Genomic DNA, 12,165 nt, shown 5'->3' on the forward strand with positions numbered 1-12,165 from the left:
CAAATACAGAGTATTATCCTAGCGCCATGGATATTTGGCTTTGGTGTCGATTCGGCTGGTTGGCCGAGTTTCACACACGATCTCTTATGCTTTTGGATTAATACTGCTGGTAGCAAAGGTTTTGAAAATGAGTTTGACAACAATCTTCATTCCTCATAAGCTTCGGTGTGCTTCAGCTGCACTTTTTTATACCCTTCGTGAGAAGGATATATGTATATAAGTTTGTAATTCCGTTTGTAATTTCCACAATATAATTTTCCGACCCTATAAAGTATATATATTCTGGATCCTTATAGATAGCGGAGTCGATTAAGCCATGTCCGCCTGTTTATCTGTTGAAATCAATTTTCTGAAGACCCCAAATATCTTCAATAATTCTGTCAGACATGCTTTCGAGAAGTTTCCTATTTAAAATCAGCAAAATCGGTTCACAAATGGCTGAGATATGAGGAAAAAACCAGGACAACCTCGATTTTTGACCTATTTTTTACCTATAACTGGAGTACTAAGACATTAATATAGACAATACTGATATCTAATGATAGATATTTCAAAGACCTTTGCAACGTATATAAGACCATAGTAAGTTGGACCTACAATGGGTCAAAATCGGAAAATATATAATTTTTAACCCGACTTTTTTTCACCAAAAAAAAAATTTTAAAACCAACAAATTTTTTTTAAAAATTTTAAAATTTAAAAAATTTTAAAATAACAATTCGAAATAAAATTTTTTTCAAAAAATTAAATTTTGTTTACCTAAAAATATTAAAAATTTTTATTTTGAAGTATAATTTGGTGAAGGGTATATGAAATTCGAATATAGCTCTCTTGTTAAATTAAAGAAGTAAATCAAAACTTCCCGCATATTTGGCTTTGTTGGCACACAATTCAACATTTTCGAAGCAAAAAAAAGCTGTTGTTTACACTATAATGTTCAATAACTAAGTGAGAATAAACGACAGATACGCCATCTATTGTAAATCCCGTATTTTTAAGTCATACGCCCAATATAATAGCAACTGTATTATTTTTATTGTTTGTAAAACATCAAAATATTAGTCGCAGACCTACATTCCTATATATATTCTGGGTCCTCATCAGATTCTAAGACGATCTAACTATGTTCGTCCGTCTGCCTGTCTGTTGAAAATACGATAGGGTCCAAACGAAAGCAGCTATTTAGATTTTACATTAGAAGCGATTTCTAATTATTGTGTAAGGACAGTTTTAAATAGTGGTATTCTATTTATCGTTTTTAAGGTAGCTGGTAATATTTTAAAACACCCACTTGCAGAATTTGTAGTAGTTCTGATTATACTAATACAAGAGTGAATTATTTAAGAGTGATTTTTATTGTAGTAATTAAAGTATTAAAAGTTCCTATATTTTTTTTTATTAAGAGAAATCATAATAATTATAAATCCTATACAGGCCTGTCACAGAATTCCATTCCGATCGAAAGTGAAATTAATTCCGCATTTTGCTTCTTCAGAAAAAGTGAAACGAAAATTTCTTTCGGAATGAAACCACTTTCAGTTTTCAAAGTGGAATTCATATTTCTTTGTATTTGTTTGTTTTTCTAAAAATTTGAATCAATTTCTGTACCAAAAACTTCACATTTGTTTTAATATTAAAAACGTAGTAAAATTTAAATCTGAAATACAGAATTATTAAATATCTTTTGAATTAATAAGTTACACGGAATCTGAAGAAGCTAAAACGAATTCGATCGGAATAAAAACTACGAAATTGAAACAATTCCGAACAAAATATGTGACAGGCCTGATAATAGTATGTATTTCTAATATTTTAATTTATTCTTTAGTGAATCGAAAATAGTATAAGTAAACTCTCATTTCTTTATTTTTCCATTCAAATTTTTAAATAATATTTGGTTTTTTATATTAGTTAGATCTCTTTGGCAGATTTTATGTGATTTAGTTAATATACTGTAGAAACTTCTAGAATAATTAATTTTATTTGAATATTTGAAATTTAATGTTCTTAACACTATATAGTTTTAGTTATTTCAATTTAATGTTAATAAATATTTAGAAATAGTTTTTTATATTTTTTATCTTTTTTTTTTTTAATTAAGCATGCTTTTTTACAAAAATATTTCACATCAAATCACATAAACTTTTCAAAATAATAGATTTTTTTCTAAGACTACATTCTTGCTTTACTCACATGCACTAGTTAGTTTAAGCAAACTTTTAACAAAATAGCACTGTTTTTAACATAAATATGTTTTAAATCAAAATGTATGTATATTATTCACTATTAAAAATTAAGGTTTATTTTGTTTACATACAAATTTCCTAGACAAAAGTGTGTAAAAATTTTAGAGAATCTTGTTTCTACTTCGCAATTTGTGCGTGATTGTAATGGTATTAGGAAGTACATAACTAGGCTGTCAAAGGTGACCCTGAAATTTTGGCTCCATTTGCTACGAAGCCAAAGTTGATATTTACCTTCTTCGTCCAGGTGGTGGAGAGTGTTGCTACATATCGGTTTAGGTGCTCTAGATCGGCTATGCAGACATAGATAACAGCAAAAAACCTAAGCCTGTTGTGAAAAACTTAATTCATAAGAATGTATTGCCATGTATTTTGTTATTGTATCATCGTGTGAAAAGAGAGTTATTATTTTCCATTCATATTTCTCTCTTCATCCGTTCTATGTGTCTATTCTATGTATGCAGATTTAAATTTTTCATAAAATCTCACCCCTATCGCGAATCAATATTTCACATGAAATATGTTCCCTTTTTTCCATTTTTCGTTCATTAACTTTGTTCACGTGAAAAAATTCCCCATGTTATGAAATTTTTAGACGGAATTTTGCAAACAATAAACAGCTGTTACGAACAAAATCAACTATTGTGAATAAAAAGTTTAGGGGAATATCACGATAGCAATTTTCCCTTCGATGGAAATTGATATTTCATGGAAACATAAATTTCATTATTTTTCTAAATTTCTTTTCGTATTGGGTGTGTTTTATTGGGTAATCTGGATATTTGACCTCTTGACCTGTTTTAACACAATCATTTTGTTTCATATTATCCGATATCAGATCGTTTCTATAATTTTAGATCAGCTTTAGACAATTCAAGGTACAATCACAGATACCCAGATACGAAACCATTGACAGCTGTCAAAATAGTAATATCGAACCGTATGGTTTTGTTTACCATTTTTTCAATTCCACCATTAAGGGAGATCTTAGAGCGAGAGAAAAAATAAAATGTAGTAAAAAATCGATGAGTGTGTGAGACGAGATATAGAAAGATAAATTTATATGTTTGTCCCTCTTTTAAATCTACCGTGGTTTATTATTCATTTTCTTTTGTTAATTTTTCGTAAATTTTTTTTGTTTGCCTCCGCCATATTGCTAAAAACAGCTGATTCGGGTCTATGTTAGTCTATGGGTACAATTTTAAAGGGAAATTACTCTTCACACCTGATTAAAACGTATTTAAAGTTTAAATTTCCAAAACTTTCCTGTAGAATCCTGTAGAAATATTTAAAAATTGGTCGTATGAGCTCTTGAGCTCTTACTGACAAACAATAAATTTGTTTCCTATTATCCTACATTAGACCATCTAAATTTTTGTATCTTATCTTTTGATATTACAAGATACAATTTTAAGGGGGAATTACGCCTTACCCCAGTTTTAAAAACAATCTAGAATTTAAATTTCCTAGAAATTTAAACATTTAATTTAAAGTTCAATAATATTTTTATGAGAGTAAGTAGTATTCCATGAAAAAGGTTATGTTTTCATATTTTTTGTTCAAAAAAAAAATTTCCTCTTATGCTGGAATTTCATTAGGAATCCAACAGCCGTTTTAATTAGTATATTGAAATACGATTTACTCACTATGTAATATAAATTTTCAAATATTTTACTTACTTTTCAATTCAGCTAATTTTTAAACTAATATATCCATTATTTTCTTTATTTAGATTGTACCGAATTTGGTGCGCATTTTGAAAAATCTTATATTGGGTGGATACTCGCCCGAGCATGATGTTAGCGGTGTTAGCGATCCATTTTTACAAGTGAAAATCTTAAGATTATTACGTATTTTGGGTCATAACGATACTGACGCTTCGGAGGCCATGAACGATATATTGGCACAGGTGGCCACCAATACGGAGACCAGTAAAAATGTGGGCAATACTATATTGTATGAGACGGTCTTGTCTATAATGGATATAAGGTGAGTTTCTCTAATAAAAATTGTCGAGTTTTTAATGATTATTGGTTTATTAGATCTGAGGGTGGTCTACGTGTTTTGGCTGTTAATATTTTGGGACGTTTCTTATTGAATTCGGATAAAAATATACGTTATGTGGCTTTAAATACATTACTGCGTACGGTTCATGCTGATACTTCGGCTGTGCAGAGACATCGTACTACTATTTTGGAGTGCCTAAAAGATCCGGATGTTTCGATACGAAAACGTGCTATGGAATTATCGTTTGCTTTAATAAATGGCCAAAATATACGCACTATGACAAAAGAACTGTTGCTATTTTTGGAGAAATCTGATCCTGAATTTAAAGCTCAATGTAGTTCGGGTATGATTTTAGCAGCAGAACGTTATTCGCCCAATACAAGATGGCATTTAGATACACAATTGAGTGTTTTAATAGCGGTAAGCATTTGAAATTAAAAGTTTTGTTCAAATTAAATGAATATGTTTAATTGTTATTTAGGCTGGTAATTATGTACGTGATGATGTGGTATCATCTACCATACAACTTGTTTCTAGCAGTCCAGCTTTAGAGCAAACTTATATTACCAATCGTTTTTGGGAATCTTTGCAAGTCTCCAATCATTGTGAAGATAAGCAGCCTTTACTGCAGGTGGCTGTTTGGGCCATTGGTGAATATGGTGATATGTTTATGTATAGTTCAAATGATGATGGTAAGATTATTTAATAAAGTCCCTTTTTTAATCTTAAATATAAATAAAATTCCTATTTTTTCCAGAATTTGAACGTCCCTCAGAGAGTGAATTAATTGCAATGTTCCATAAATTTTTAACTTCTGCTCAAGTTTCCATAACTAGCAAGCAATACGCTTTAGTGTCTTTAGCCAAGCTAAGCACTAGACTACAGAGTTGTGTGGAGTAAGTTCAATTATTATTAATACATATTCTTAATTACTTATTTTAATCTCTAAACAATTTACAGAGAAGTCCAGGCTTTGATTACCTCGTTTGGTAGCCATTTAAATGTTGATTTACAACAAAGAGGTGTAGAGTTCTCTCAACTTTTTGGCACTTGCAAACATTTACGTCCAGCTCTTTTGGAGAAAATGCCAGCCATGCAAGTGAGTCGCATGTCTTCACAGAATGGTGAAAGCAGTGGTTCATATGATGACAATAGTCCCGATCTAATCGAAAATGGCTTAGCTGATGAACAAGTCCCTACCGAAAGCAATATGAATAACATAAGTGATAATACGGTATGTTAATACATATTTAAACAGTTTTATCAAAATTTATTGGTTTCTTTTTGGTGTGTTTAGAATATTCTATTGGATCTTTTGGGTGGCTCAGAGTTAACAACCACCAACACCGCCACATCAACAGATTTATCGGTGCAAAAGAAAAATACGCTCAATGCTAATAACGATACAACAGCTAATAATCAAGATTTTCTCGATTTATTGGGCTTGGACATGTCTTCGGCCACACAATCATTAAATGCCACAACAACAACAACAATAAATGCTACCTCCAATGCCCTCAACACAAATATGAATAATGTCTTAGTGGGTACTGGCATTGGCGGTGTTGGTGTCGGAGTTGGTGGCATGGTGGGTGGTTTAGGTGATTTAAGTAGTATTTTATCAACAACAACCACCGTACCTACAAATGGTAATGATTTATCATCAATTATGGCTGCCGCTAGTTTAACTTCACCCTCAATGGATTTATCACAACAGAATTCTCTAATTAATGATCCTTTAGCTACAACAACAGCTTCAAATAATGTCAGTGTGGTGAGTTGTGGTTTTATTTTATGATTTTATTAGTTTTCTGTATTGTATATTTGTGTTGTAATAAATTCAATTTTTATTTTATAGCCTGAAGGACCAAAATTGACAGCTCTGAATAAAAATGGTGTTTTGGTGCAATTAGTACCAGTTAAAGCTAACGATTCAATGCAAATTTATATGACAACCACAAATAGTTCATCAACATCATTGGAACAATATCTATTTCAGGTATATTTTTTTATTTGGAATCTTTTTGTGCGATATTGTATTTTAATAATATTTAAAGTTTTTGAAATCAACTTTCCGAAGCCCCCAAATGATTTTTTGATTTTGTATAGATTTTTTAACATTTCCCGCGAATTGGAAAAGTTATTAAATTATGAGCCCTAATATCAAATCATAAACAATTTATATTGTCTAACAATTTTAATAATAGAACTCGATTTTTGCCCTATATTTTTTAAATAAATTATTTTCATTGATGTTTGCTTACAGGCGGCAGTTCCTAAAAGTTTTACCTTACAAATGCTGTCACCATCTGGTTCAGTTTTACCACCTGGTGGTGTTATAACACAAGAAATGCGTGTTGTCAGTACATCAAGTGTAAGTAGAATATTTAACAATTGCGGAGTTTGGTATTTCCGGCAAATGGTCTTGCAATAATGCAAATGCAAGATATAACAGATAACACATTAAATTTTGTACTTAATGCTAAACTCCGCTAATTTTAGCAAAGCTAAACAAATAATATTTATTTCCCTTTATTTTATTTAGGCTACTCTACGCATGCGTATACGCATATCATACGTTATCGATGGTGTTAATGTTCTAGAACAGACAGAAGTGAGTGGTTTTCCTGATACAACACCTGAATAGGAATAACTTTAAGTTAAATATAACAGAAGCAAAAAAAAAATAAACAAATTACAGTATAATAACTAAAGAATAAAAACAACAACAAAACCTACATAAAGGAAAACAGCAACAGCAAAAAAATAAAAACAAAAACTTATAAATTTAATCATACCATATACTATAAACATATAGTGATGATGCAGAGATAATGTCGTAAAATAACAAACAAACACACAATTAGCAAAATCAAATCATTCATTTAAACAGGTAATTAACTTTAAAATTACATTAAAGCAAAAAATATATAAATGAATTAAAAAGTATACAAAATTACTACTAAACAACAACAATTTTATGAAAACAAACACAAACTCCCTCCCTTTTTGCGATATGGAAACGAAAATAAAATTTCTTTGGAAAAGAATGTGAGATAGAACTTTTGAATAGGAAAAAAAATAAAAACAAAATACAAAAATACATAATAATATATATTTTTTTGTAATATACAACATAATTACACTAAACAAAGGACTTTTTTCTATTATATATCTTTTAAAATACAAAATTCAAAACCATTTCCACTTTTGTCATACTCTATATACTCGTAACACCCTTTGAATCCTTACACCCACTCCACCCCTCCTCCACACAGTTTTTCATACACTCTATACTCTATATATACATATATTTATGTTCAACAACAAAACAACAACAACAACATTTAACTGACTAATCTACTATATATTTAAAAGAAAAACTTATAAAGAAATAATAAAAAAACAACAAATTTATACTAAGGCATATGTTAAAGTTGTAATTTGTAATATATACTAAAAACTAAAAACAAAAAAACACAAAAAATAATAATAAATAAAATATATTAATAAATAATAATTATAAACAAAAAAAATAAATAAAATAACATATATATTAAAATTAAAAAGAAAACAAATAAACTATAAATAGTAATCAAAGAATATAAACGCTTGAAATCGGTTGAAATATAAAACAAAAATTTTACACTTTTCTGTTCATACATACATTTTTCATGCTATACTTTAGGGAAAAACAATTAAATGTGATTTGCTTAGGTGTCGAATTAAATAATTGCTGGTTGCAGTTCTTGTTAAATTTACAAGTTTTAAAAACTTTAAATCTAACAAGAACTGAGGAAATTCACAAAATTAAAATACATATTCGAATTTGTCCTCATAACACATTTGGTCGTTTCACAAGGTAACCAAACAGCAGAGACCTGCGCAGAACGCCTAAGACTCGGTTAAACCGAGCCGAGCCGTCGAGTCGTGAAATATTAGAACATTATGACAATATGTTTTTAAATATCTAGTACTTTGTTCTTTTTATACCCTTCATCTTCGTGAGAAGGGTATATATAAGTTTGTCATTCCGTTTGTAATTTCCACAATATAATTTTCCGACCCTATAAAGTATATATATTCTGGATCCTTATAGATAGCGGAGTCGATTAAGCCATGCCCGTCTGTCTGTCTGTTGAAATAAATTTTCGGAAGACCCCAGATATCTTCGGGATCCAAATCTTCAATAATTCTATCAGACATGCTTTCGAGAAGTTTCCTATTTAAAATCAGCAATATCGGTCCACAAATGGCTGAGATATGAGGAAAAAACCAGGACCTATATCTGGATTACCAAGTCATTAATATAGACAATATGGATATCTAATGATAGATATTTGAAAGACCTTTGCAACGACGTATATAAGTTGGACCTACAATGGGTCAAAATCGGAAAAAATATTTTTTAACCCAAATTTTTTTTTCACCAAAAAAAATTAAAAAACAAAATTTTTTTTTTTTAAATTTAAAAAAATAAATTTTTGATTTAAAAAAAATAATTTTAAAATTTAAATAACAATTCGAAAAAAAATTTTTTCCAAAAAATAAAAAAAACAAAAGGAAAAAGAATTTTTGTTACCTAAAAATATTTTAAATTTGTATTTTGAAGTATAATTTGGTGAAGGGTATTTAAGATTCGGCACATCCGAATATAGCTCTCTTACTTGTTTCTTGATAAATTCGTAAAGATAACAGTTGTTTTAAATAATTTTTGGTATTTTTATTTAATATTTGAAATATTCCGTGACTTCACCAACTAATCCTGGAAAAGTTGGACGGATTGTCAAGTGTCCAAGGCCTTTTGGTCAATACTGGATGCAAAGGCAAACAAAACACTAATTGGGTTGGATGAATAGGTGTAGTCACAGAATTCTAGTAGGAGTGCTAACCGGTCACTATTCAATTGGGGCGTTTGTAGGTAAATAGGAATAGCCCACAGGATTTTTGTAGAGGATGCCCGAGACTACAGAGTCATAGATTTAAATGGCTTGGTAATAGATTTCTAGATGAACTTGGTGTGTTACTGGCTGTAAATTGGGTAACATATTAGGTTTTATCAGGGGAATAGGTTGGCTATTTAAAGGATATTCTAGGGTTAATTCAAATCTGTAACCACTTTTCACTCTTTACACAGATTTTGATTTTTCTTTTTGTTTCTCCTTTAGCTATTTCTAAGACATTACCATTCTTCTTCTTTCTTTTCTTTATGTCCCCTTTTTTTTTAGGAATGGCATACTTTTCTTTGGAAGTGCACATAGTGCACACGCCTTCCAAACTAAACTTTATTTATTCCATATTTGGGAGTATAAGAAATGTAAAGTTATTCAAAGTGGCCGACGTTTGCCTTACAGCACAACCGAAATCTGACAAGTCAACGGTCTATAGCTGTACGCATTAAATCCATAGGAAAATTGTCCAATGGGCGGATAGGGACACGCTTTAGGGATTCCATTGGGTGACCAGTAGTGCAGACCTTGCTCAGTAAAACAGACGGCAATTTATAATCGTTTCGAAAAGAAAATCGTTCGAACTTGTTTGCCTTACACATTGTATTTCGAAAGTGGTTTCTTTGGAATCGTATTACATAATAACCACCCAGGACTTTCAGAAGGCCAATCATCAATCAGTAGAAATAAAATTGGACACATTTTTTTTAAACCAAGTTTGTGATGTTTCTGGCTAATATGCTGGTGCAGGATCCTGCAGAAATGTCCCTGGTTAATTTTTAAACAATATGTTGTTTGGTGGATTCACAACTTTCTCCAAAAGGTAGGATTTGTACAAAATTACTGATGCTATTAATATATTCAAGATGATATTTGTTTTAAAAGGAAACCAGCATGTTTACCAACTGTTGAATAAACGTCAGATTTTCTTGTCTTCCTGCATATTGTAATTTATTTCTATATTTTTATATGAAAACCAAAATCATTTTTGGTTTTTGGGAAATATTTAAAAAAATCTGTTCAATCCCTGCCCTTTTGAGACCACGAACGAATAAAGCCAATTTCAGATACTCTGTTCTGAAGTGAAGCGTATACCAGAGAGAGCGTTCTGTATCGATCGAAACAAAGAGTAGTCGGACAGGGCAAGGTCTGGACTATAAGGCGGGAGAAGCATAACTGCCCAACCACTTCTTTCCAAAAAGTGTTTAACATGATGGAATATTACGGTTTCATGTCTGGCCGCATATTTAAATCAGAATGTATATAATAACAAACTTAAATCATTATTAATTATTGTAATAGTTCTTATAAATGTGAATATACTTAGAAGTTTTAACATCATCTCAATAATTATTTAAAAAACTTGAAAATTTCAAATTTGTATTAACTACTAGAACTGTTAATTTCCCTTTTTTAAATAAACACTTTTCTGTTTTTGTCACACAGAGAAAATAGTTTTAGTTGTGATAAGCGAATTTATTCCTAATCAAATGATTCAGTCTAAATGACCAAATTTTTCAGCTGTGGCTAAAATTTTTTAGTTAAGTTGACAAAAATTTTGTTATTTAAATCTTCTGCGTAAACTAATTTTCTGTTGCTAGTATTGAACAAATCTTTGGATATTATCGACAACAATTCGAATCGAAGAATTTCTAAAAAATATTTCCGTTACATTTACCCAGGGCACACTTAGAAAGGTGACTGCATCACTACAACAATACAAAAACAACGGGTACTGTTGTTGTTTTTGCTTTTGGGTTTGTTGTATTTTTCGCCACAACAACCACAAGTGAATTGACAATTCAAACTGAATAAAAAAAATAATCAGCTGTTTCATCGCAGTCACCTTTCTAAGTGTACCATGCATTTACCTCAATATTCATAAACAATTTTTAAATACATATATAAAAGGTTTATAAAACCAAATTTCCATTCAAAATTTGTTTCATAAACCTTTGAAAAAGTTAAAAAAAATGTTTATGAATATGGATGTTAAACTTTAGAGACTTATTTTAAAAATTTATTAAAAATAATGATTGATCAATAAAACTAAACAAATTTTTCAAATTCAAACCTTTTGCAAATCAAAGTATTCATTTACATTTATCCTCCTTCAATCGCCCTCCAATTCATTATACATTTGTTTAAATTTTCAATTTATGTTTCAACCGACACTTTATTATTTAATTCAACTATGTTATCGTTTGGCAAACTCTTCCTCGTTTTTATCATTCCCATTTTTACGCTTGACGCTTTTTTATATAAATTAAAAATAAAAAATAAAGACAATTTATAGCTGTTTAATCATATTGTTTTATGTATTTCTAAAATGGAATTTTTTTAATAAATTTCAATAAATTTTATTAACTTTTATAAATTTGTTTCTCTAAAATAATTATAAATTATTTATTTGCGTGTACTTATGTTTTCGTTAAAACACAAAAATAATTTTAATTAAGTTACCCTCAAACACTATTTTATGCTATAAATTCTTTTGTTTTTGTTTTCAAATTGAATTAAACTGAATGTGGTAAACAAAATTTTAGATAATATTATAAGTTACATAAAAAGTCTATATACATATAATAATAAATTTAACAAAACAAAAAAAGAAAAAATAAATTTGTAGTTATATATATAAAGAAATTGAGAACAACAACATGAAATATATATATTAAATATCGTATTATACATCAGGCGAATAAAAATAAAGTTTTGTTTTAATAAAATTTTGTATTCGAAGTATTGTTTTAGAAGTACGGAATAAGGATAAAAGAATATTCGTTTAAGATAAACTTTGTTTAGCCTAAAACATATTCTAATTCCGTAAAAATAATAATAACAACACGATAAACATATGAAGGAGATCACCGTGCGCATCACATTTTCATCACTTTAAACTATGTTGATTTTCGAAGAACTTAATGAGCAAGATTAAGCAAAATTCTTCTACATACAAACCTTTG

The 12,165-nt window shown here is 29.5% G+C and overlaps 1 protein-coding gene across 4 annotated transcripts in view; it reads left to right on the forward strand.

The window, feature by feature from the left end:
• Nucleotides 1-11,928, forward strand: part of AP-1gamma (adaptor protein complex 1, gamma subunit) — a 38,713-nt gene extending 26,785 nt beyond the window's left edge. For all 4 annotated transcript variants that reach the window (XM_065510214.1, XM_065510216.1, XM_065510217.1 and 1 more), the window contains 9 exons: nt 3,976-4,232; nt 4,286-4,670; nt 4,732-4,942; nt 5,008-5,146; nt 5,211-5,484; nt 5,548-6,024; nt 6,109-6,249; nt 6,517-6,624; nt 6,796-11,928. In XM_065510214.1, coding sequence (XP_065366286.1) covers nt 3,976-4,232; nt 4,286-4,670; nt 4,732-4,942; nt 5,008-5,146; nt 5,211-5,484; nt 5,548-6,024; nt 6,109-6,249; nt 6,517-6,624; nt 6,796-6,897 — 2,094 coding nt within the window. In that variant the 3' untranslated portion in view covers nt 6,898-11,928. The remainder of the gene's footprint in view (nt 1-3,975; nt 4,233-4,285; nt 4,671-4,731; nt 4,943-5,007; nt 5,147-5,210; nt 5,485-5,547; nt 6,025-6,108; nt 6,250-6,516; nt 6,625-6,795) is intronic.
• The last annotated feature ends 237 nt before the right edge of the window (nt 11,929-12,165 follow it).

The sequence above is a fragment of the Calliphora vicina genome, chromosome 4 (genome assembly GCF_958450345.1).
Source record: "Calliphora vicina chromosome 4, idCalVici1.1, whole genome shotgun sequence".
Classification (NCBI taxonomy): domain Eukaryota; kingdom Metazoa; phylum Arthropoda; class Insecta; order Diptera; family Calliphoridae; genus Calliphora; species Calliphora vicina.